This window comes from Notechis scutatus, chromosome 15, assembly GCF_049901735.1.
Source record: "Notechis scutatus isolate UNSWTSFEM ecotype Mainland chromosome 15, rNotScu1.2, whole genome shotgun sequence".
NCBI lineage: Eukaryota > Metazoa > Chordata > Lepidosauria > Squamata > Elapidae > Notechis > Notechis scutatus.
Genome location: NC_142023.1, coordinates 9,386,659 through 9,412,664, shown reverse-complemented (window position 1 = coordinate 9,412,664; position 26,006 = coordinate 9,386,659). Strand labels below are relative to the sequence as shown.

Below are 26,006 nucleotides of genomic sequence, written 5' to 3'. Positions count from 1 at the left end.
TATAATTATTCTATTCTATATTATGGATTGTATTGTATTGTATTATGTATTTTGTACTCTTATATATTGTATTCTCTTATGTATTCTATTCTATTCTCTTATGTATTGTATTATATACTCTTATGTCCTATATTGTATTCTATTATGTATTGGGTTGTACTCTTATTATGTATTGTATTGTATTGTATTGTATTCTTTTGTCTTCTATTCTATTATATTATATATTGGGTTGCATTCTATTGTTATGTGTTGTATTCTATTCCCTTTTGTGTTGCATTGTATTCTATTATGTATTGTATTCTATTATGTATTGTATTGTATTCTATTATGTATTGGGTTGCTTTCTATTGTTACGTGTTGTGTTGTATTCTCTTTTGTGTTGTATTGTATTGTTTTATGTATTGGGTTGCATTTTATTGTTATGTGCTGTATTCTATTGTGTCGCCTTATGTACTGGATTGGACAGTGACTGCATTCTGCTCTCTTCTATATTGTATTGTTTGAGTGCTGTACTCTCCACCCCACTCCGCTCTCTTCTTCCAGATTTTGGGAAGGTGGCTGGAGGATTCTTGGAGTGACCTCCCCGCCCTCCACTTTCTGCCGTGTCCCCTGAGAGCCTCCTTCAGGGCGGGATTCGCCTTCCTCTGCCATTCCGTTTCTCCTCCAGGCTTGGACTACCGCACCCATCCCGGCCGGGGAGGATGGGAGTGGCGCAGCCCCACCTGGCAAAAACCAGGCTCCTTCCCCCCCCCCGGGCATCCGTGACGGCCGGAAGTGACGCTATTGGGCGGGGGGAGGTGGAAAGTCCCCGTCCCTCCCTCCCGCCCGCCCCCAAGAATGACCCCTGACCTCTGGCGGCGCCCTCCGCCGGGCAGCCGTTAGAAGCGCCGCTGCGGCCGCCGCCGCCGCCCCCTCCCTCCGTCCCGGCCATGGGGACCGCGGCAGGCTCGCCCTCCGAGCGCCAGGTAGGGTCGCCTCTCCCCCACAAGCCCTGGGACGCCTGGACTACAACTCCCAGCACCCCCAGCCGGGGAGAGAGAGGGGGGTAGAATGGGGTCCACCAGGAAGTCTGGGTTGAGGAGGGGGGGGAAGTTCTTCCAAAGGGCTGGGACTACAACTCCCAGCGTCCCCAGCCCTGAGGTGGAGGGACTTGGGAGATAGGGTCCCCCTGCCTGAGCAGGGGGTTGGACTAGAAGACCTCTAGGGTCCCTTCTTTCGTCGGACTTTTGTTCTTCTGTCATTCCAGTCTTGTTGTGGGAAGTGCCAGGCAGTTTGGGCCAGGGGGAAAATTGGGGGTAAAATCCATCCATCCCGATTCCGGCCAACATGGTTTAATGCCAGGGTACCCCCTTCACACGTTTCTATCCTGGTTATCTCTCTCGGATTATGAATTGTTTCAGATTTGTCTTTGCTCTTTTGAAGTTTGGAAGTTGTGGGTGGTGGGAAATGGGGGAAAAAAACCAAAACCAACGGGACTACAACGCCCAGCATCCCCAGCTGGGCTGTAGACTGGGTGTGCGGCAGGTTCCTCCCAACAGAGAAGACTCGGTTGGGGAGGGGGAGCTCTTCCAAAAGTTGTAGGGCGACTACAACTCCCAACGTTCCCAGCTCTGGGCTGGAGAGGAGTGGGCTGGACTAGAAGACCTCCGGGGTCCCTTCCAACTCTCCTCTTCTGTATTTTGTAATTTCAGTCTTGTTGGACGTGCCAGGCAGGGTGAGAAAGGGGCAACTGGGATTAAATCAATCCATCCCGGTTCCAGCAAACAGGGTTTAATGCCAGGGTCACCCTTCGCACGTTTCTATCCTGGTTATCTCGGATTATGAATGATTTTATATTTGGTGGTTTTTTTTACCCCAACCTGTATTTTCATGGCTGTATTGGTCTTTTAAAAGTGACCTGTTTTTTTTTTTTTTTAAGTTGTGTGGTCTGGAACTGTAAATAAAATGGGGGGAAAACGATGGAACTACAACTCCTAAGATTCCCAGCCGGAGTGGCATCCAGTCAGTTTCAGTCATGTTGGTTATGTGCTGTTGAATCATTCAATCCTGGTTCCAACAAACATGGTTAATGTCAGAGTCTCCCTTTGCACATTCCCATCCTCCCCATTTTAACTTGCATTTGACTGCATTTATATGTCACGGAGGGAAAAATAATATCGGTTAGTGCTTGACTTACGACCGCAATTTGAGCCCCAAAATTATGCTGCTAAGTCAGAAATTTGTTCTGCCCCATTTTACGATTTTTCTTGCCACATTTGTGAAGCGGCCATCATAAATATGAACCAGTTGCCAAGCATCTTAGTTGCAAGGACCCCACAACAGTCGTTAAGTGTGAAAAATGGTCGTAAGTCACTTTGTAACATCGACGGGCCACTAAACAAGCTGTTGTAAGTCGAGGACTAACTGTACAACTCCTTCATTATTTGTACGAAAAGCATTCCTGTTTCTTCCACTGGTGGGTCAATTATTACACACACACCCGCAAGCAAATATTTTTCCTTCTGTTTTGCCAATTTATTATGTCTTTTGTTTCCACATGGAATAAATATGTACTGTATTTCAGACAGAAACCTTGTGTCTAAGCATTCTGGCTTGCATATTTGCTCAGATTCTAACTTGTATCTTTTGGGGCTGGAAAACAAGAAAAAAAAGCATTTTCGTTACAATATTCTTTGGTGGATACTTCCTTGCTGTTCTTTATTCCCTGGCTGAACTTCCAAAGTAACTTGTATCCTTTTCAATTTATTTCCATTAATTCAAAGCCCACTTTTGCCTGCGAATTCTTTGGCTCTGCCTGCTAGATTCTCTCCTGCTCCAAATTTCAGCCTAAATAGGATATAATGGCTATTATTTGCATCCCTCTCCCCTGTTGGGACCCTGGTTCCGTTAACCCTGGCTCTACAGCCAGCTGACACTTCATTTATGGACTGCTCAAAGTTACAACGTCACTAAAAAACGTGACTTAGGGTCATTTTTCACACTTAACGACCACTGCGGCATTCCCCATGGTCACATGATCTAAAATTCAGGTGCTTGGCAACTGACTCACGTTTATGACAGTTGCGGTGTTCCCTGATCTGTTTTTTGGGACCTTTTGATAAGCAAAAAAGTCAATAGGGAAGCCTGATTCACTTAACAACTTTGGCGAGAAAGGCCGTAAAATGGGGGTAAAACTCAAGCAGAAATGCTGGCCACAATTGTGGTCATGTTTTATTTTATTTTCTCCTTCTGTTATCTGTCTTCTGGTGGTTTGATTAGCGTGGGAGCTCTTTCTGGCCGGCGCCCTTGTTTGAATTGTAAAAGTCTTAGTCAACCATGAAATGATAACAGTTTCAATTGAATTATGCCTCAGAACTATGACTCTGTGTGTGTGTGTGAGAGAGAGACAATAAACCTGAAATGTGTGTCAGTGTGTGTGTGCTTTCTGAGTTTCGCTTTGGAGAGAGTAATGCTCTTGTCTTGTGTATCAGTTTGTAAACAGAAAGAAAGCTTTGTTTGACTGATTTTGCCCTCGTTCAACCACTTGGACCTTAAAAACAGAACCTTCCTTGCATTATTTTTCTTTTGTTCGCCACCATTAGATGGCATTGCTTGTCCAGTCAGCTCTTCGTCCTACACAACCCTTGAAAGTTAAGGGTGTGTGTTTGTCTTGCTAACTTGCTGCCAAACCCTTGGGTGGTTCTTAAATGAGGGTGATGTTTTTTGGGGTCTTTCAAATAAAGGAACTAGAGTTTTTCAGGATGCCAAGTTGGGTGTGTGAAGACTGGTTTCCCCTCTTGCTTCTGTCTTGGCACAGATCCATTGTCACCCAGGTACAATTTATCTGAAACGGTCCAAATTCCACTTGGAGGAAATAAACAAAAATAAAAAGAAATAAAACCCTGATGATTTATAAAGAGAAACTGCTCTTTTGGAAGTTTAGGAGATTTTCTTATTTTGGTGTGAAGATGAAACCCCCAGCAGAGAGTTTGAAGCAGAGATTAAAATAATTGACTGGAAAAACGGCTCTCGGAAATGCGCTTTAGAAGAATCGTTCATTTGTCTTCATTTTTGAGCTTAAGTCAGTTTTCAAACGTGCTAAGTCTTTTCTAAAGCCTCTGGGGAGGAAATGTTGGTTCCCCTCCAACCTAGTTTATACCTTTGGTGTTTTTATCCTTTAGGACAGCTTCTTAACAAGTGCCGACCTACGAACCCGAGTCCTCCAATTTGTAGAAGAGAGGATTCAGACAACTATGGTAACGTTTTGGGAACGTTTAGAAAGAAGTGTTTTCATTTCACATGCCTCTCCCACCTGGTTTTATATCACACCCAACTTCCCTGTCCGTGTTTCCTTCCCTTCTAACCAAAATTAGAAGATTATCATGGCTGTTATAAATGTTAAAGTGATGATGTTTGGTTAGTCATGTCCTAATTAGACCTGAAAATTGCAGTTTATTAATGTGGCCCAGGAATCTGCCCATTCTGGTGAGTCCTGACTAGTCACCAAGTCACTAAGATTTGGCCCCATCTGTAAAAGAATATCGTGGCCTCCAAAACAGCATAAGATCACCTATAAATGTGATTTACGAATGCATGAATGTGAAGAGCGATTAGGCATTGTGAATATTTCAGTTTAAATCTATTTGACTCAATACATATCAAGAGGCTATCGTGGCCTCCAAAACAGCATAAGAGGAGAGAAGAACCTCTAAGCTGGGCACTTGGGTAGGGATGAATTTATAAGGATTTTTTGTTCTGATTGGAAGTAATAAAGATAGCATGGATTCTTGGTTGCTCCAGATTAGGAGCTTATTAAACTAACCCAACACAGGTAGTTCTCAATTTACGACCAGTCAATTAGCAGACCTCCCCAGAACTATTATTAGGATCTGGATTCAAAGTTCCAGTGGCCCCTCCCCCATGACCACACGATCACATTATAGTTGCCAGTCCACATTTGCAGCCAATGGCAGCATCCCATGATCACAACTTAATGCATTTATTGCCAGAAACAAGTCTTTGGGCATGTTTGGGTTTGATAAGAAGAGAATATTAGCAGCTCAGGTTGAATTGTGGGGTCCTTGGTTCTCTCTAAACTTGGTTGTTTTCTTGCAGACGTTTCATGACCCAACTAGGAAACGTCATCAGTGCTAAAAGGGATGGTATATAAATAGAGCAAACCCCACTCCCTTCTAGCACTGATGATGTGGCCTTGTTGGGCCATGAAATGTCCGGGAGAAAACAACCAAGCTGGGAGAGCTTTCATCCCTGGAAGCTTCCAAGAAGATCCTGGACTGCCATCTGTCAGAAATGGTGTAGGGTCTCCTGCTTGGGCGGGAGGTTGGACTAGATGACCTACAAGGTCCCTTCCAACTCTGTTAATCTGTAAGAGCGGCAAAGACCTCCATGTTCCCCTGTGGTTGAAGATGAACGTTTTCTGTCTCACTTCTGCCCGCAGTTAACCGGGATGGCCATTGGCGCAGCGGTGGCCTTGTCTCTGATTGGGATCGTTGTGTATTTTGTGTACAAGAAGGTGAAGGAATCGAGTAAGTCTGATCGCTTAGCACCAACCCGCCGTGTCTGGATCACGGAGGTGAACGGAAGGGCTTTTTTCTTCCTGCACGGTGGAGCAGCTGGGAGGTTTAAGAGACGGTCGCATGAGATTTCTCAGCCTGTTGGAAATAATAAATGGGTCATAATAACGCATCAGAAATGGGTCTCCAAGAATCGAGAGCCAGTTTGGTTTAGTGGTTAAGATGCCAGGGTAGAAAGTAGGAGATGGTGAGTTCTAGTCCCGCCTTAGGCATGAAAGACAGCTGGGTGACTTTGGGCCAATCGCAAGGAGACGGGGAGTTCTAGTCCTGCCTTAGGCATGAAAGACAGCTGGGTGACCCCTGACAAAGTGGCCGCGGGGAAAATAGAAGGAGGGAAGTGTGTTGTATATGCTTGCCACCTTAAATCATTTGTGAAAAATAATAAAGGCAAGATACAAACAAACAAATAAAATTGACCTAAATGAGAAGCCTAGGTAAAATAAATTAACCTACGCTTCTCTCCCGGTACCTTTGATACTATTGCAAATTTAGGCTGTTTGTAGACTTCGGGAAAGGGGACCTCAAGATGATGAATCTTCCTTTGCTTTTCAGAACAATCTCAGGCACACGTGCCCCAGTACAGGTTTCGCAAGAGAGACAAAGTGATGTTCTACGGCCGTAAGATCATGCGGAAGGTAAGGGGTCCCGGAGCCGAGTGAAGGCCAGCGATGAGCTCGGTCTGAGTTCAGACATGATCATCAGTGGTTGGATCCGTGATTGCTCTAAACCAGGGGTGTCCAACCTTGGCAACTTTAAGACTTGTGGACTTCAACTCCCAGAATTCCTCAGCCAGCAAAGCTGGCTGAGGAATTCTGAGAGTTGAAGTCCACAAGTCTTAAAGTTGCCAAGGTTGGACACCCCTGCTCTAAACTCTCCTGGGCTTCAGAGACAAGAGAATATGTAGAACTCAGACTTAATCTGTGGGGTGCAAATGTAAACTGTTCTCTGAGCTCGGTGGTTTTCTTGCCTTACTAGGTGGCATCATCAGTGCCAGAAGGGAGTGGGGTGTGAGGAGGAGGAGGAGAAGGAGGATTAGGACTATGTGGTCCCTGGTGTTCTTTTGAGCTGGGTTGTTTTCTTGCAGACGTCTCATTATCAAACTAGGTAACGACATCAGTGCTGGAAGGGAGTAGAGTTTCCTGTCCTTTTATACCCTCGTCTTCTGGGCTTGGTGATGGGATGAGCCATGTCAGTAAGCCCTGTGACCTGTCAGAACTGGTGCAGCATTGAGCGCACAAGGGCCGGGATGACTCGTTCAACTAATGGTAGCCAAACCCTTACCTTGGCTGGAGTTCAGCCTTTCTCCTGGATTTAGTTTATCCTGGAGGTAACATGTGAGGAAATGGGGGCGTAGGCGTGCTCTCGGTGACTAATCATCCTTTCTACTCTCTGCCGGGTCTATTAATAGCTTTGCAAAGAACGGATGGGCCTAGAGGGTGTTTTTCTCAAAATCCTTCCAAAGGGAAAAAGACAACAATCAGGTTTTCGGCCCGTTCAGGATTTCAGCTCTTTTGGGAAAAGCTGTGGAGGCTCTAGAAAAAGGGCAGAGAAGAGTAACAAAGAGGATTAGGGGACTGGAGGTTAAAACATGCGAGGAACGGTTGCCGGAACTGGGCATGGCCAGTCTAGAGAAGAGAAGGTCCAGGGGAGACAGGATAGCAGTGTTCCAATATTTGAAGGGCTGCCACAGAGGAGGAGGAGGAGGTCAAGTTGTTTTCCAAAGCAAAAGAAAAAAGAAAGAAAGAAAGAAAGAAAGAAAGAAAGAAGAAAGAAAGAAAGAAAGAAAGAAAGAAAGAAAGAAAGAAAGAAAGAAAGAAAGAAAGAAAGAAAAAAGAAAGAAAGAAAGAAAGAAAGAAAGAAAGAAAGAAAGAAAGAAAGAAAGAAAGAAAGAGAGATGAGAAAGATGAGAAAGAGAGGAAGAAAAGGGAGACAGAGAGAAAGAAAGAGAGAGAGAAAGGAAGGAAGGAAGGAAGGAACTAGCCCAAGGGAAGGTTTCTTCAGAAGCTCCTAAACCTCCCTCGCTTTAATTAACTGATTAATTAACTCCCTCTCCTTTAATTGGTTCGTGTGGACTAAGGATGATATTATGCTGCAATAAAGAAATGTAATCCAATTATTGAATTCGTGTGGCGTGGCTATACCCTTAATTCGTTAGCCAATATCCATCGACGTCTTAGCCAATATAGAAGCTCTTCCTTTCTTCAATTATTTTCTTCCTCTTCCTCTTTGTCTTTTTCTATCCCCCCTTAAAAGGGAACTTGGGAAATCGGTGCAAAACTTGGCAGATAAAAAAGAAAAAGAATGAAAAAGAGAAAGAAAGAAAGATAGAAAGATAGAAAGAAAGCAAAGAAAAAAGAAAGGGAAAGAGACGCAGAGAGGGAGACAGAGAAAGGAAGAAGGAAGGAAGGAAGAGAGAAAGAAAAAAGAAAGAAAAAGAAAAAAGAAAGAGAGAGACAGAGAAAGGAAGAAGGAAGAGAGAGAGAAAGAGAAAGAAAGAAAAAGAAAGAAAGAAAAAAGAAAGAAAGGGAGAGACAGAGAAAGGAAGAAGGAAGGAAGGGAGAGAGAGAAAGAAGAAAGAAAGAGAAAGGAAAAGAAGGAAAAGAAGAAAGAAAGAAGGTTTAACAGGTGGTCCTTGGATGGATTTGTGACTGTAAAATCAGATGCGTCACATGAGTGACCTGATTTTACAAACAATTTTTTCCCAGCAGTGGTTAAATGAACACCTTGGTCATTAAGTGAGTGGTCATAAGTTGAAAATTACTTGAATGGTTGCTCAGGGATCTGCTCCCTTTGCAGACCAATTTGAAAGCTCAGCAAGAGGTTTGCAAGCGATGGCCGCGCTTCTCAAAAACAAGCGGCCTTTGGAATTTCAGCTTTCATGTCCGTTTCATTCCCTGCGATTGTGTGCGGCATCTTTTGTTAGGGCAGTTGAGGTTCCTTGTTCCTTGTTGCATGGTTGTCACTCCCTGGGCAAACCTCAGGCCTGGCACATTTTCCCCTGAATGCTTTGTCTTCCTTGCAGGTGACAACTCTGCCAAACACTCTGGTCGGCAACCCAGTGCCCCGTCAGCGCATGCGAAAAAGGGCCAAGGTTTTGTCCTTGGCAAAGAGGTAAGGCTCACAGGACAATTTTGGCATTTTGGATAAATTGTAGCATCATTTCCTCCATAAAGTAGAGACTTTACCATGTTTCCCCCCAAAATAAGACTGGGTCTTATATTAATTTTTGCTCCAAAAGACGCATTATTTTCCAGTTAGGGCTTATTTTCAGGGAAATACGGTTCCAAATGCATCCGCCTGGCTGACAGTCTTAACTGGGGCTTATTTTCAGGGTAGGGCTTATATTATGAGCATCCTGGAAAAATCATGCTAGGTCTTATTTTCAAGGAAACAGGGTAGAGAGAGTTGGAAGGGACCTTGGAGGTCTTCTTGATCAAAATATCTCAATCGTTGCTTGCTTTCCAGAAAAGAATACCCCCACTTCTCTCTCCCTGCTGGGAACCTTGACTCTATTCCATCATAATACTAGACTAAACCACAATGAAGTTAACCATGGTTATGTGATGACTCAAGGGACTGAAATGTGAGGGCTATTCGCTTTGCCCCAAATCCTTCCTATAGGTAAACATTGATTCCTATTTCCTTGGCGAGGGGCACTCAACCCAGGGAAGAAGCAATTGGCACCAGAGATTTGCCTTAGGAAATCATCATACGAGTCAATAAACAGATCCTCAACTTACAACCACAGAGTCCCAAATGTATGTTGTTGAGTAAGACATGGGTTAAGGGAAGTTGGTCCCTGTTTGACGGCTTTTCTTGCCACTGTTGTTAAGTGAATCTGGCTTCCCCGTTGACTTTGCTTGTCGGAAGGTTGCCAAAGGAGATTGTGTTGACACCTGACTGGATCCTTCCTGGAGGCAACAAAGGGGGTTTCTTTGGTTTTCCTTGCAGGATTCTGCGCTTCAAGAAGGAATCTCCCATCCTGCAGCCCAAGGACCCGCCTCCCTCCCTGCTGGAGGCTGATTTAACCGAATTTGACGTCAAGAGCTCCCACCTGCCTTCCGAAGTCCTTTACATGCTTAAAAACGTCCGGTAGGTTTGTCGACTCGGCGAGTTTGCCCAACACGGTGGAATCGAAGTCACGGTTCAGCCTCTTGTTTCGGGCTCCACCTGGTTTTGCAAATGTGGCGGCCTCGAAGCTCCAAAAGGAAAATGGCTTCCCAGGCTGACCCGTCATCTGTTTCCCCCCAGGGTCCTCGGTCACTTCGAGAAGCCCCTTTTCCTGGAGCTGTGCAAGCACATGGTTTTCGTGCAGCTTCACGAAGGGGAATATATCTTCCGGCCGGGGCAGCTGGACAACAGCATCTACGTCGTGCAGGACGGGAAGTTGGAAGTCTGCATCCAGGATAGCGTAAGGATAATAATTGTTCTTTGGGGAGATTAAGAAGAACAGGCGCTTAGAAGGGAAGGTCGGGAGCTCAGGGTTGAAATGGAGGGGCCCCTGGTGCTCTCTGAGCTCAGTTGTTTCCTTGCAGACCTGTTTTTGTCAGAGTGTTTGCAGCCTGACTACTATTGTGAGGCAACCCAGGAGCAAAATGCAGGACACAGTGGCTTATATACAAGGCAGCTTATATACATACATAGACGTGGTAGGCAAATACCTGGCAGGCAATCAATCTTCTTTACTCTGCACGGAGAACCGCAATGGAGACAGAACACAAGGAGAAGAGAAAAACGCCCTCTCATGGCCGCCTATATATAGACAGCTTCTTAAAGAGGCCACAACTCTGTGGGCCCCACCTCAGTCTTAAAGTGGCAATATCCTTGCTGACTCAACCTCATAGCTCATTGCCTCAGCATTTACAGCAGCCTTACAGCCAGGGGTGGGAGCCTACCGGTTCGGTCCTGTTCTATAGAACTGGTAGCTCCGAAGAGCAGCTGACACTGAACTGGTTCGCTGGGATGAGGTTTTGGTCTGCCTGGACACTAGGCTGCCCTTTAGTGGCTGTGTTTTCCTCCTGAGCTGCTTTCCGCGGCACAGCTAAAGTGCCGCTCGTCAGCTGGAGAAGGTAAATGCTTGCCGGAGCCAGTAGACTACATGCACATGAACCAGTTGTTACGCCCGTTGGGTCCCGCCTCTTCTTACAGCAGCTGGCCAGCTGTTAAATATTCATTACCGTGACACTTTTCTTCGTTCAACTTTTCCCCAGGATGGCACAGAGATGGTGGTGAAGGAAGTTTTGGCCGGGGACAGCGTACACAGCCTTCTCAGCATTCTGGACGTCATCACGGTGAGGCCCGCAGCCCATTTGGCTTTCCAAGTGGCGCTCCATCCCTCTGGTTTGAATAAGTGGGCAGGGCTTCCGGAAGGATTGACGGGGAAGGGGTCGTCCAAAAAAGTGTCCAATGGAAGGGGAGGGGCCCCCCCGGCTGTGCCCCGCTCCCCCGCCAAAAAAAAAAACCCCCCCCCCCCCCCCCCCCCCCACCCCCCCCCCCCCCCCGTCGCCTGGATTCTGGAGGAGAAGGAAGGGTCACGTCAGATTGTCCTTGACTTACAACAGTTTGTTTAGCAGCCTGTTCAAAGTCACGATGGCATCGGGAGAAAAAAAGGGGGATTGGTGACCATTTTTTTTCACACTTAACGACCATTGCGGCGTCCCGCGGGACGTGATTCAACCAGGCGCTGGCAACGTCGCATTCAAATCGCAGCAATCGCCTTCCGCTTCCTGACGCAAAGTCAACGGAAAGCTCCCTTCGAGGGCTATTGATCCTGAGTTCAAGTCTCGCTTCGGTAAAACAGGGCAGCGCTCGCTCAACAACTGTCTTGCTTAGCAACAGAAATTTCGGGTTCAATTGAGGGCGTAAGTCAAGGAATACGTTAAAGTATAACTTTATTCTTCACCGTACACTTCTCCTGGCTGTTCACATACGGCCATTTTTAGCTCTCTCCATCGGGAAATGTTCCCAAAACCTGATTACTCCAGCAACCCAGCGGGTCTGAATCCAAAAGCCTTCCAGAATCTTCAAGAAAAATCCCACCCACCAGAGCTCTTTTCTTTCCCTGCCAGGACTTGTGTTCGAGACTTTGCCAGCTCATGTCCAGCCAACGCTTCCTCAATTATCTTTTTATCTCCTGTAATTAAGAATGGATCAGCCGGTTGGGGATCGAGCAATTAGGCTGCCCAGAAAACAGTGGGTGATTTGTGTTTTTTTTTTTCCCCCAGGCTGGGAAGAACAAATATACGGGAGGGGGGGGGAGCAACTTTTTTGGACTGGGATGTGCAAAAGGAAAGAACAGAAAATAGTCACAACTCAACCATGCAAAATCTGCGGTGGTGGAGCTTAAATGTTCCAATCCAGGGAGCGATCTGCAAGCGTAATTTTTATCTTGGCCCAATGTCACCCAGCCTTTCACGCCTAAGGCAGAACTAGAACTCCCCATCTCCTGGTGATTGGCCCAAAGTCACCCAGCCGACTTTTATGCCTAAGGCAGAACTAGAACTCCCAGTCTCCTGGTGATTGGCCCCAAAGTCACCCACTTCAATGGCTAAGGCAGGACTGGAACTAACCGTCATCCCCTTTTCTAGCCTGGGGCTTTAACCACTATACCAAGCCAGCTATTGTGTGGTTTGTTCTATTTTGGACACGCCGTGCAAACTATTGTAGCCTGTCCATCATGTTTAGAGCTTTGCCTAATGAGGAAAGCCAGCCCATTGTAATAAATTGAATACATTTGATCCCATAAGCTGTGATTAGCACGATGCATCAGCCCAGCCATAATACAATAAGGAATCATTTCTCCTGGGCAGGAGAGATGACAGCTCAAGGATAAAGACAATAGCCTTCTCTCTGCAGGATTAAAAAACACTTCTTGGTCACCTTCAGTGTTCAATTATGGAAAAATCTCTGCCATAAATAACACAGGCAAACTTTCTCCGCAAGCAGTGACAATGGTCTCATTATGTTTTCCTCTCCCGTTTCCCCCCTGAGACCCAAAGCTTCAGCCTGTGCTTTTAAAATTTCCCAAATTACCCGCCTGCATTGGGGGATTTTCCCATGAATTCCTTCCGTCTCTGGTCATCTCTCTTCTCCCATTGGCAGAAAACCTATTCATTTGAGCGGGTTGTAGAAATAAATCTGTCTTTTGGCCGGAAAGCCAGGTGCCTGGAATTTGAGCGGTGGCTGTAAGGCACTCCTTGACCTACAACCGTAATCCAAGATTGACATTTCCATGGTTAAACAAGTCCAGTTAGTCACACGCCCTTTAATGACCTTTTCTTGCCACTATTGTTAAATGAATCACTGAAGTTTTAAAGTTAGAAACACAGCTCTTAATTGAATCCGGCGTCCCCATTGCTTGTAGTTAAGCAAGCCAGTTGTCGAATGAGTAGTACTCCCGTAACATTAGAACCGCGCTTTTGCTGTTGCAACCATTGTCGCTTCTCAGCTCGCCAACGAAGGAGGAGGGAGGGAAGGTGAGCTCCAGGCATCCGGAAGACAAGCCGTGAGAGCCAAGGACACTTTGGCAGATGTTTGCCAAAGCCAATGGGTTTTTCTCATAACAAATATAAAGAGACTCCCCTTGGCAATGTGACCTGCTCTAAGAGGAGGAGGGAGAATCCTATATTTCAATTACGTCGGTTTGCGCGGGAATTAGCTAGATCTGGACTTTGTCCTCATCAGTGCTGAAAGCATGTCCTCAATAACGTCATGCGTTCAGGGATTGGAACGTCTCAACCGCGCTTGCTTTGGGTTGGGTTCGTCCATCAAAACGTTGACAATTTTTCATCGTTTTTCAGAGATAGCAACTAGGCGACTGAAGTTTGTGCCGCGCAATTTTAACTGGAGAGCCTGATTGATGACTCTGGGCTATGGACGTGTCCCATTGGAGAATAGGAATTATGGATACACCCAGGGGATGCAAGGGGGGGGGGAAACCAGGGTCAAGGGTGGCAATGAATGATGAAGTTTTGGAAGTTTGGCTCAAGATTCATGATTTCATTGGGGTGACTGCCGGAATCCTGACAGCCGAGCCTCTTCTCCCCCTCCACCCCCCCCAGGGTCATCCTGCTCCGTACAAAACCGTTTCTGCTCGGGCCGCGATGCAGTCAACCATTCTGCGCCTCCCAGCCAACGCATTTCAGGACATCTTCCAGAAATACCCCGAGACTCTCGTCAGAGTCGTGCAGGTGAGGCTGGGCTGATTCTCCTCTGGAGCATGTTTGTGCCAGAGTCTAGGGAGATTCTCAGTCGTCCATCGGGTCAGGATTGTTCCCAAAGGTGCTTTGTTTTTGTTTTTCCAAGAGGACTTCCTGTTCTTTCTTTGAAGACGTTTCGCTTCTCATCCGAGAAGCTTCTTCAACTCTTGACTGGATGGTGGGCGATGGCAGGATTTACCTTCCTTGCAGAAAACTAGTCATTTGCATCCTTTTAGAGGGTCCTTGAGGCCACCTGGAGGTTTATCTGTGTCCTGAGGGTCCTGAACAGTAGAAATGAGTGTGGAGCCTTCTTGGAACTGCGGAAAGGAGTGTGTTTGTAGAAGGCTCCACACACACCATTTGCACTACACAGGTGACCCCCCCCAAGGACACAGACAAACCTCCACGGGGCCCCCACCAAGAACAAAATGTTGCTTCTGAGTGGTGCTTCAGTCACACAGCCCTGAACTCATACAGTGCTTCTCCCAAAAGAAACAAGAGCGATGAAACTAAAACCGTCCCTCCCTCCCTCTCCCTCCCTCCCCCCCCTCCCTCTCTAGATCATCATGGTGAGGCTGCAGAGGGTCACTTTCCTGGCTTTGCACAACTACCTGGGACTGACCACCGAACTCTTCAGTTCCGTAAGTGAAACTGCTGCCTTTGGGGCACCTGGAATCACAGGGCTGGAAGGGACCTCGGAGGTCTTCTAGCCCATCCTGCCCGCTCCCCAAGGGGATGCTGGCCTAAAAGGGCTGAGGAAATGGATGGCCTGAGTTTGATGGCTTCTAAGGCCCTTCCAGGTAGGTCTCTGTGGCCAGTAAATTTAATGTGGGAGGGAGGGGAAGAGAGAGAGAGAGAAAGAGAGAGAAGCGATGGATGAACGATGAATAGATAGATACGTTGGGTGGATAGTTAGATTAGGTAGAATAGTTGGAGGGAATGGGAGCGGGATGACGATAGATACATTGGATAGATAGATAGATAGATAGATAGATAGATAGATAGATAGATAGATAGATAGATAGATAGATAGATAGATAGGATGGATGTTAGATATAGGTAGATGGAAAGGAAGGAAGGAAAGAAAAGGAAGGAAGGAAGAGAAAGGAAGGAAAGAAGGAAGGAAGGAAGGAAAAGAAAAGGAAGGAAGTGGAAGGAAGAGAGGAAGGAAATGAAAGAAGGAAGAGTAAGAAAGGAAGGAAGAGAAAGGAGGGAAAGAAAGAAGGAAGAGAAAGAAAAGGAAGGAAAGAAAGGAGGAGGAAAGAAGGAAGGAAGGAAGGAAGAGAGAAAGAAAGAGAAGAAGAAAGGAAGGAAGGAAGATTCCTGCTCTTGTCTTAGTGTATGTTGGCTCAGGTCTGAACACACCTTGGGGGGTTAGATTAGAAGTTCGGCTAGTTGTGGGGCGCTGAGAGCAGCTTTGGGCTCTCTGGCTCCCTGACCCAAATCCTTGCCGTGCCTCTTCCGCCCTCCCAGGAGAGCCAGGCCATCCCGCTGGTCTCAATTGCCAGCGTCACCTCCGGGGGCAACGCCGGCCGGGTGGTGAGACGGCAGCTGTCCAACCTGTCGGAGGAGGAGCGGGCCGAGCGGCTGGAGAGACACGCCTCCCTGGAGACCACAGGTGATGCTTTGCCCTCCCACGGGGCCACTCTGGAGAGGCCACACCTGCCAGGAGGTTCCTGTTTGGCACAAGGAGGGAGGCCAACCCACCTGGGCAGAGTCTTCGGACTGGGTGAAGTTCATGGCTGGGGACAGAAAGAGTTTTGGCAGAGATGAATGGATCTGTGGCTACTTGCCATGAGGGCTCCTTCCCTTCCTTCCTTCCTTCCTTCCTTCCTTCCTTCCTTCCTTCCTTCCTTCCTTCCTTCCCTCCCCTCCTTCCCTCCCCTCCCTCCTCTCTCTCTCTCTCTCTCTCTCTCTCTCTCTTCTTCTCTTTCTTTCTTCTCTTCCTCTTTCATTCTTTCTTTCTCTCTTCCTCTTTCTTTCTTTCTCTCACCCTCACACCCTTCCTTCCCCCTTCCTTCCTTCCTTCCTTCCTTCCTTCCTTCCTTTCTTCTCTTTCTTCTTTCTTTCTTTCTTTCTTTCTTTCTTTCTTTCTTTCTTTCTTTCTTTCTTTCTTTCTTTCTTTCTTTCTTTCTTTCTTTCTTTCTTTCTCTCACCCTCACACCCTCCCTTCCCCCTTGCTTCCTGCCATCCTTCCTTCCTTCCTTCCTTCTTTTTCTTTCTTTCCTCCCTGCCTCCCTCCCTCCCTCTCTCTCCCCCACCCCAATATGCCTTGGCCCTCCCGAGCAATGTCTTACAAGCGGGTGAGGGACCTTGGCCAGCCGATTCCTTCGCTGGGAAACTCAACGGAGACCTTCCCAATTGTAGATTCTGGGAAACCTCCTGGCCTAGAGCCGCTGCTCCGGAGAAGCGTCTCCTTGAACACCCCTTTTGGATACACCGATGCTGCAGGTGAGTGAGAGAGGACCGGGAGGTACCTTGAGCTGCGCAGGGAGTTCTCGGCTTACCGAGCCCCCAAAATTTGCTGGTGGTGAAGTGAGTTCTGCCCTGTTTTACGGCCTTCTCTTGCCACCGTTGTTATGTGAACCACTGTGGTTGTTCCTTTAGTAACACGGTTGTTAGGTGAATCTGGCTTCCCCGTTGACTTGGCTTGGCAGAAGGATCACATGATTCCCCTGCCTATTGACACTGCAACCATCATAAGTACATGCCAGTTGTCAAGCCTCTGAATTTTGATCCCGTGACCGCAGGGAGGCTGCAATGGCCCTGTGGAAAACGGTCATAAAGTGGCTTTTTTCAGTGTACCTTCAAATGCTCCCTCAATGAATGGCTATACATCGAGAACTGCCTTTAAATGCTCTTCCTAAATTATTATTATTTTGTTAAAAGAGGGTGGATGGAAAGGCTGAAGAGTAGAGTGCGAAGTAAGCCCTTCTCTGTCCTTCATCCGTACGTAACTCAGGTGGAGCTAAGCCAGACTTGGAAGGTCTCAGCGACAGACACCGGATTGAAATCGAGACTTCTTCCTCTGACACAACCGCGTATAAGGTACCACTTCGGAGCCTCCCTGGTTCCTTCTGCGTTTAACTACCTGTAGAAGAGAATGTTCGTAGCTCAGGGTTGAACTTTGCGGGTCCTTGCACTGATGATGCTACCTAGTTGGGTCATGAGACGTCTGCGAGAAAACCAACCCAGCTCAGAGAGCACCAAGGACCCCACAGCCCTCCTCCTCCTCCTCCTCCCCTCCTCCCCCACTCTTCCTCCTCCTGCTCTCTGTTTATATACAGTACATGCAAACCCCACTTGCTTTTAGCACTGATGATGTTACCTAGTTGGGTCATGAAATGTCTCCAAGAAAACTACCAAGATCAGAGAGCACCAAGGGCCCCACAGTCTTCTTCCTCCTCCTCCTCCTCCTCCTCCTCCTCCTCCTCCTCTTGGGTCCTCCGTCTCCTCCTCCAACCTCCTCAAAACTCCTCCCCTCCCCTCCTCCTCCTCCTCCTCCTCCTCCTCCTGTCCACAAACCCTATTCCCTCCCAGCACGGATGACATTCCCTAGTTGAGTAATGAAAGGTCTGCAGGAAAACAACCAAGCTCAGAGAGCACAAGGACCCCACCCTCTTCTTCCTCCTCCTCCTCCTCCTCCCTCCATTCCCTTCTAGCACTGATGATGTTCCCTAGTTGGGTCACGAAACATTCCGCAAGAAACCAACCCAGCTCGGAGAGCACCAAGGACCCCACAGTTCAACCCCGAGCTCCAAATATTCTCTTCCATCCCTCCAATTGAGCACAAACGTGGCTTTTAAAAGCCTGAAATGTCACACTGGCTCGTTGGTTGGTCGGTTGTTGATTTGATCTGGGCAAATGCCGCATGGCCGACTTTTCCCCCGCAAGCGTTCCACGGTACAGTAGCATCCCAACCTTGGAAGCCTCCTTTCCTTCTCCTATTATTTTCCTGCCATTTTTCGGCTGCACCACTGGGCTCTGGGCTGAGCTGTTTTTCCTCTCTCCCTTCCACGCATGGGGGCGTTTTTTAATTTACCCCATTTGGAGATGTCAGGTTAGGTAACCACATTAACCACATTTTTCTTTTCTTTTTTGAACAATCCTTTTTGCTGTGTGCTGTGTGATGCTGACGCCCGTGGTGGGGAAAAAACTAAAACCTTGTGACCTCGGCGGTGTTTGGCCTCACCGAAAGGAATATCTGTCTCCCTGCAGGGCTGTTGACTGTCTCGACTCTTAACATATTTAATTGGCTTGCTTCCACTCCTGATTTACTGACGCTTAAAGCAAGTTTCATTTCCTTCTCTCTTGGCTGAGGCCGAAGGCAAGAAGGGTTGAACATTTTCTTGATGTCTGACCTAGTTGCTGGCTGGACTCAGAGTAGAAACGAGGAGTCTTTGTGCTGGTTAGATGCTTAGAGAGAGGATACGGCTAGTCCTGAATAACAACCATTCGTTTAGTGACTGAAGTCGAGTGGTGCAGTGTACAGAATTCTCTCTTCTACTCTACTCTACTCTACTCCTACTCTACTCTACTCTACTCTATTCTTTCCTTATTCTATTCTATTCTATTCTATTCTATTCTGATTCTGATTCTGATTCTATTCTATTCTATTCTATTCTATTCTATACTTTCCTGATTCTATTCTATTCTATTCTATTCTATTCTATTCTATTCTATTCTATTCTATTCTATTCCAATTTCTTTTCTATTCCAATTTCTTCTATTCTTCAATTTTATTCTCTATTCTATTCTATTCTATTCTATTCTATTCTATTCTATTCTATTCTATTTCAATTTCTTTCCTATTCCTATTCCTACTCTACTCTACTGTATTCTATTCTATTCTTTATTTCCTTATTCTGTTCTATTCTTTATTTCATGATTCTACTCTAGTTCTAATTCTATCCCATCCTATTCTATTCTAGCAAGCCGAAAGACTTGTCAGGGAATAAAGATACCTCAATGTAAGCTGATGATTTGCACTTATGTTCTTAATCTGCCGTGTGAAAAGTGACCCCTTGTCTTTCCTCCACCCCCCACCCTCTGCTCCCCCTAGCCCACCTCGAAGAAAACCGTGACGGTGACCGAGATGCCCTCGGCCATCTTCCATTACACACAGGACGACACGCCTGTCCAGGAATTCGGCGCCACCAAGCCGGTCAACACCATCTTAGAAGCAGCCAAGAAAGACCTGCTGACCTTGATGAAGCTGGATGTGAGGGGTCTTAGCAGAGGGGAGAATTTGGGGTGGGAATCCCCCCTTTGGGAGCACCATTGGCAGTGCCAAATCCCCACTGTCTAGCTTAAGAAACCTTGCATGCTTTAGAAGTCATTTTTTTTTAAAAAAAAAGTTTAAAGCAATCTCCCTTCCCCTGGGCTACACATCCTCTTGACCCTTCAGCTCTGAAACAGAAATGGGCATGAGGGAACTTCAAGGGGAAGTAGAAAAACGGTCGGGCTTCCCCATTTCAACTGTTTTTTTATTTTTATTTTAGGAGTTTTAATGTACAAAGTAGAACATCGAAGTAGGGTGGGAAAATCTTCCTGGCCAACTTTTTAAAGGCTTTTGCTTTTAATCAGCTTTTGGGATGGAGTTGATTAGCCATGATGGGGCAAACCAGGACCTGATGAAGATTCAACTCGTGTTTCTCAACCTTGGCCATTTTAGGATAGGTGGACTTCAACCCCCCAGAATTCCTCAGCCAGTATCCTAAAATGGCCAAGTTTGAGAAGCGGTGAATTAGACCCCCCACCACCACACACACACCCATTCAAATGTGCCAATGGCCTCTTTGTAAAGCATGCCAGGAAGGTTAATGTTGAGCACAATCTCTGAAGGTGCATCTATGAATCCTTCGAGGTTAGTAAGAAGGACTTGTGGATGAATCTGGTGGATGGGTTATCCCTTCGGCTGTAGAATTTTGGTTGTTTTTTTTAAGTGACTTCTTCAGTTTCTCCTGCTTTCCAAGTAGCAAATCTTCATTTCTAAAACTCAATTCCTTGATTTTTTTGCCCCCATTTGGTCACCTCTGTGCAGTGATCTCACTCCACATTGGCATGCACATTGGCAGTTAGGGAGAACTTCGGGACTTCTGCATGGACGTCCTGAAATCTTATTTTCATTTGCAGCGCTAACAAAGGAGGCAAGCATTTTTCTCATTCTATTTTTTTTTCTTGTCTGCTCGCTTAGGATCTCTCTCTCTTAAACGGGAAAGTGACCCTCCATCAGGTCACTGCAGGGACGATGGTGTCACGGCAAGGTGACCAGGTGAGCAGCCGAACACACAGGTGACGTGGGAGTACTAATGAGAGCTTATAAAACTTAAGCTTGTTTGGACGCACGGAACTGGGAAACGTACACATCCTTCCATGCCACGAACGGGAAGGTTCGGCCTTCCTTGCGTACGATGGCTGTGTTCGACTTGCTCTCTCGTAGGATGTCAGCATCCGGTTCGTGATCTCGGGGGTCCTGCATGTCTACCAGCGGAAGATCGATTCGGAGGAAGAGACCTGCCTGTTTGTCACCCACCCAGGCGAGCTGGTGGGGCAGCTCGCCGTCCTCACGGGAGAGCCGCTGATCTTCACCATTAAGGCCAATCGCGATTGCACATTCTTGGCGATCTCCAAGTCCCAGTTTTATGAGTGAGTCCCTTCTTTCCTTCTTCCTTCTACAGGCCATCCTGATTAGATTAGATTAGGTTAGATTAGATTAGATTAGATTAGATTAGATTAGATTAACAAAGTTGGAAGGGACCTTGTAGATCATCTTCTAGTCCAAGGATCTCCAACCTTGGCAACTTTAAGACTTGTGGACTTCAACTCCCAGAGTTCCTCATCCAGCAAAGCTCTTTCTCTTTCTCGTGAGTTTTCAGCCTTTTTTCAATTTCATGGAGTGTTGTACTTTGGTTTCATTCTCTCATATATGTGAGAATCTGCCTGCCTGCCTATCTACCTACCTATCTACCTACCTATCCGTCCGTCCGTCCATCCATCCATCCATCCATCCATCATCTCTCTCTTTCTGTCTCTCTCCCCCTCCCTCCCTTTCTCCCTCTCTCTCTCTCTCTCTCTCTCTCCCCTGTTAAGTAAGGACCAAGCAAAGTCCTGAGTTGACTTCTTTACCCCGCCTTCCTTTCTTCTCCACGCATCCCAATGATAGTTTAATTAAAGCTGGATCCAAGAGCCCTCCTACCCTGCCCTTAGCTAGAAGGCAGGGACCCTGTATTTAACACATCACAGCTGGGTGTCAAGCCAAAGTGTGTAATTATCTGGCAGCTGTTCCATACTTCATCCTGCGGTGGTAGAGGCAGGCCGCTGGCAAAGGCTGGGGCATCCCTGCTCAACTGGTTTGGTTGGCGCATACCAGTGCCTGGGCAGGAGGCAATGATGGTTGTTAGTCCTGGCTCAATTGTCGCAGATTCTCACATATATGAGAGAATGAAACCAAAGTACAATACTCCGTGAAATTGAAAAAAAGGCTGAAAACTCACAAGAAAGAGAAATAAAAACACCAACTTTCCCCAGACAGACAGACAGACAGATCATAGATATATGCTAGAGAGATGATAGATGAGAAAGAGAATGAGAAAAAAGAGATAGTAAATGATAGATACAAGATATAGATAGATACATGGATGGAGGATAGACAGAAAGACAGACACGGAGACACACACATTACATACATGCCGGTTGCTAAGTAAGTGTCCGAATTTTGATCACATATCTGCAGGGATGCTGTGGTGGTCATAAGTGCAAGGAAGGATTGCAAGGGTCCTTTTTTTAGTGCCACTGTTGCTTTGAATGGTAACTAAACCCATAGCTGTAAGCCGAGGACTACCAATATCATAGGGGCGTGGGAGGCCTTGCAGGGGACCATATTCTTAACCGCTTAGCACCCAACCAGCCCTTTTGGGGGGGTTCAACCCCCCCACCCACCCCCATAGTGAACCTTCCCTTACGGGGTGTGTGTGTGTGTGTGTCTCCTTCCAGGATCATGCGTGAGCAGCCCACAGTGGTCCTGGGAGTGGCTCACATGGTGGTGAAGCGCATGTCGTCCTTTGTGAGGCAAATCGACTTCGCCCTGGACTGGATGGAGGTAGAAGCTGGGCGCGCTGTTTACAGGTAGGAGCTCGGGAATTGGCCCCAGGGCCAAAGGAGAAGGGATAGGCCTCGAATTAACGACCGCAATAGGGGCTGGCAAATGAACAAGCCATAATGAGGCGCTGCGCGGCGTCACCCAAATGCCATCGGTGAAGTCGGGTGTCAGGGCTCTAGCCGCATCTCTCAGAGTTAAAAAAAATAATGATTTATTAGGAGTGACCATGTCAGTATTAGCTGGGTGCAGCTGACACTAAAATACATCATTCATTTCCCCCTTGACCCTGGTCTTCCCCTCACTCCCTGGATGTGTATTCTCCAACGGGACACATCCATAGCCAAGAGTCCTCAATCATGCTCTCCAGTAATATCCTTGTGCTCCGACAGCTTTGGGCTGCCAAGGCGATTATCTGAGGCATTTAAGGAATGCACTGCTTTCCCCCCCACTCCCTTTCTGCTGGCCACTAAAAAGACCAAGGAAGGTTTTTTGTTTTTTTTTAGTTGACATCGGGAAGCGAAGCACCGTGGTCTTTAAGCGAGACATCACAAGGCTTCTACCCTGCCGTCCACTTTTCTCTCCGGAGGCCAGCTGGGAAGGTCGCTGAATGGCTATCCCGGGCCTGTGGGAGTGTTGGAACGGTCATAAGCACGAGGACCAGTCAAAAGTCCCATTGGCAGTTCAATCCTCACTGGGCTCAAGGTTGACTTGGCCTTCTGCCTATTGAGGTCGCTGAAAGAAGGACTTGGATTGTCGGGGGCAAATTTGCTGAGTCTATAAACCGCTTAGAGAAGGCTGTAGAGCACCGTGAAGCGGGATATAAGTCTTAAGGGCTATTGCTATTTTTTTTCCCCAGTGACTTATAAAAGTCACTAAACCAACGGTTGTAAGTCGACGACCAGTGCACACACAGCAAATAAAATTCAGAGGGTTGCTTTCCCACGCTTTCCCACACATAACTGGACATTTTCGCACTTTTGTGGTTCACTTTCCTGGGCACTTTTTCCACACACTTTCCTTCTTTCTCGGGACTTGGTGAAACCTCCTGTCCTGGCAGTTCCATCTTCCTTTCCCCGTTGCCAACCCCTTCCTTCTCACAGCCCACCTTCCTCTCCTCTAACCCCCGTTCTCCTTCCTAGGCAGGGGGATCATTCGGACTGCACCTACATTGTCCTGAATGGACGTCTCCGCTCGGTCATCAGGCAGGACGACGGGAAGAAACACCTGACAGGAGAATACGGCCGGGGGGACCTGATTGGCGTGGTAAGGAGAGGAGGAGGCTTGTTTTACAAACCTGGCGGGGAAAGTTGTAAACTGGGACGAAACTCGTTTGACAAATTCCTCACTTGGCCACCTACGTTTTGGGCTCAATGGTGGTCGTAAGTTGAGGATTACCTGTATCTCTTGAGGTGCTGTTCTGACCGAGGCTTCGCAGGATCATCCCGATAAAACCCCTTTTATTTAGGTTATAAAGCAAAGTCCTGGCTATCTTCCATGAGATTTCACAACCACAGACCTTTATCATGTTTGGAGAGTTGCCAGGCCAGTACCTTCCAAACACCACACTATAGCAGCAATTACTTGGCAAGAAGTCAGGAACAGATCTTCACACTAATTAAACGAACTAATTGTCTCCTGCAAACCCCACTCCCCTTTCGCTCCTCTTTATTCCCTCTGGGAGGAGCCATCCTCGGATGGACACCGGTTCACGGGACTCCCCTTGGGCTCCATTATGGCCACAAGTCAACTTACAGCCACCATGGAGCCCCGATGTCTGTCGTTAAGTGAAGCATATGTGAAACGGGTTATGTTTGTTCTTTTCTTCTGTAAAAGTTGGAATGGAAAAGGTAATAATAGAATTAAATAAAAATTGGATAAGATAGGAAGTTGAATGTAAAAAATGAATATATAACTATTGTCATATTTGCATGTAAAAGTGGTGATCCGGAAATATGTTTTTCACGGAAAAGAAATTGGTGGAACGGGTTTTGTCCTCTTGCTCAGTTGTTAATGCTCAAATAATTCCAGGTGGAGAACATTATCTAACACCCCTTCCTCCTCCTGTTTCCCCCCCCCCCAAAAAAATACAACTCTGTGAGGTGGGCTGGGCTGAGAAACAGGGACTGGCCCAAGGTCACCCAGCTTTCATGCCTAAGGCAGGACTAGAACTCCCCATAATGACCTAGGGATCAGCAGAAAGTCACCCAGCCAGTTTTTACCACTAAGGTGGGACTAGAACTCCCAGTCTCCTTGTGATTGGCCCCAAATCACCCAGCTGGGCTTCATGGCTAACTCAGGACTTGAACTCATGGTCTCCTGCTTGGTGCCTAACCACTAGGCCAAAGTGGCTCTCTTATGGTTGCAAATTATGATTGATTAAAGGACCGATAAGCCGACATTGTGAAGCAGCATCAGCTGCGGCCCGATCATTGCTTCCGGTGACCTCCATGGTGGCTTTTACCGGAAAAGCTCATAACCCTAGGAGTTGTTCGCTTTCAATTAAAGGACGATACACTGACATTGTGAACAGCCGCGACATTGGGCTCCAGCTACAAAAATAAAAAATAAAATCAAGGTTAAAGTAAAGCCATAGGTACTGACTTTGAGCCCTGGCCTCTCAACGAAGCTTATTTTTTTTGGTTTTTTTGAACCACGAGCCTCAGCTTTCAAAGGCTGGGCGATTATGGCTTGATGTCCATAAGCAGCCTGTTGCACCATAAGGACTCCAGAGAATCTAATCTTGAATAAGTGCCCAAACCTTCCGCCACAAAAAATCCGGCCGTCAATAACAATCGATCTCGGCTAATTAAAATGTGCTCCTGCGTTGCTTAATCAACCTGCCTTTCCCTCGACGGAGATTTCCCAACCTTTTGCAAAAAGCATCAATGCCTGCAAGGGCGTGTAAGGGGTTTAAGCGCCCTCCTTCTTGGGAGTGAACAAGGATTGTTATCTTGACATGGGGGAAAAAAATAATAATGGCGCGATTAATCCCTAATTTTGTCTGAGAGGCAAGGAGCAATTTCCCACGGAGCGGTTGATTAAACGCTGCGTTGAAATCCGAAGAAGATCCCTGCCTTGAACAGAGGAGGGCCAATTAGCTTCCTCTTTAAAGGCAGAAGGCTTTGATGTGATCGATCTTCCTGGAGAAACCTCCCCCCCTCTCTCTCTCGGGGCTCTTTTCGGATATTTTCTTCTGCTGTGGAACCGGGCTTTGAATCCTGAACAATTTCTTCCAAAACAGAGGGAGATTTCATAGGACGGAGAAGCATCGGGCTGGCAAGGTGTGGAGGTCTTCTAGTCCAACCCTTGCTCAAGGCAGTAGACCTTATACCATCCCAGTCTGTCGTGGTACCTTGGCCCTTGGCTGCTTTGAGTTTGGTACTCCCAAGATTTTATGTCAAGCTAGAACTAGTGTCGGCTGCCTTACGACTCACTACATTATTCCTTATGGGGAAATAAAAAAAGGACAGAAGAAGGCAAAGCCATTCTTTTAGCCCTTATGGAGAAGTTCACCCTTTCTAGCTGCACATTGAGGTTCTCCTTCTCCTTTGCAGCGTCCCAGAGACAAACAGGCCCTTTTGGAGACACGTTTCAGTGCCGTCCGTCTCCTCTTTCTGGCATGGTGAACAGACTTTTTTTGTCTACTCATCAAGAGAGAGAGCCCTCCGATTCTTTGCTCAAACGCGAAGTGTCTTGGCGGCCTCAACGGTGCAGCACTAAATGTTGGCTTTCCTTCAGCAGGACCAAGATCCTTGGCAGGCGGGAGTGGCCCTAAGTGGGTTTTTCGAAGGAGACATTCTGTTTTTGCAGAATCTCCAGGGTTTCGTTCTTCTTGGCTGTTCTTCTTTCTCCTCCTCCTCCAATCCCATTCTAAAGCGTGCATCCCCCTCCATTTCCAGAGAGTTTGGATGGAGATACCTGTTTGGCTACCGTTGTGGGGCTCCATTGTGCCTTCAGTGCGAAAAGCAATCAGCTAAAATAACAGGTGCCATTCTCCTTCACTTGCCAAACAAAAAATAACCTCCAGTTTTGGTCATCACGATATTAAAAAAGTTGTTGAGACTCTAGAAAGTGTACAGAGAAGAGTAATAAACATGATTAGGGAACCAAAAGCTAAAATATATAAAGAGCGGT

The 26,006-nt window shown here is 46.9% G+C and overlaps 1 protein-coding gene across 5 annotated transcripts in view; it reads left to right on the top strand.

Moving 5' to 3' along the window:
- Positions 1–820: 820 nt before the first annotated feature.
- Positions 821–26,006, top strand: part of PNPLA7 (patatin like domain 7, lysophospholipase) — a 56,976-nt gene continuing 31,790 nt past the window's right edge. For 2 of the 5 annotated variants that reach the window (XM_087944098.1, XM_087944097.1), the window contains exons 1-17: positions 831–965; positions 4,161–4,235; positions 5,438–5,525; positions 6,126–6,208; positions 8,596–8,684; positions 9,525–9,665; positions 9,825–9,984; positions 10,784–10,864; positions 13,634–13,762; positions 14,332–14,412; positions 15,245–15,389; positions 16,734–16,819; positions 18,834–18,992; positions 19,968–20,045; positions 20,214–20,419; positions 21,767–21,898; positions 23,012–23,135. In XM_087944098.1, coding sequence (XP_087800224.1) covers positions 930–965; positions 4,161–4,235; positions 5,438–5,525; positions 6,126–6,208; positions 8,596–8,684; positions 9,525–9,665; positions 9,825–9,984; positions 10,784–10,864; positions 13,634–13,762; positions 14,332–14,412; positions 15,245–15,389; positions 16,734–16,819; positions 18,834–18,992; positions 19,968–20,045; positions 20,214–20,419; positions 21,767–21,898; positions 23,012–23,135 — 1,893 coding nt within the window. In that variant the 5' untranslated portion in view covers positions 831–929. Of the gene's footprint in view, positions 966–4,160; positions 4,236–5,437; positions 5,526–6,125; positions 6,209–6,716; positions 6,839–8,595; positions 8,685–9,524; positions 9,666–9,824; positions 9,985–10,783; positions 10,865–13,633; positions 13,763–14,331; positions 14,413–15,244; positions 15,390–16,138; positions 16,223–16,733; positions 16,820–18,833; positions 18,993–19,967; positions 20,046–20,213; positions 20,420–21,766; positions 21,899–23,011; positions 23,136–26,006 lie in introns of those variants that run through there. The other 3 variants (XM_087944095.1, XM_087944096.1, XM_087944099.1) reach the window with 3 other exon arrangements.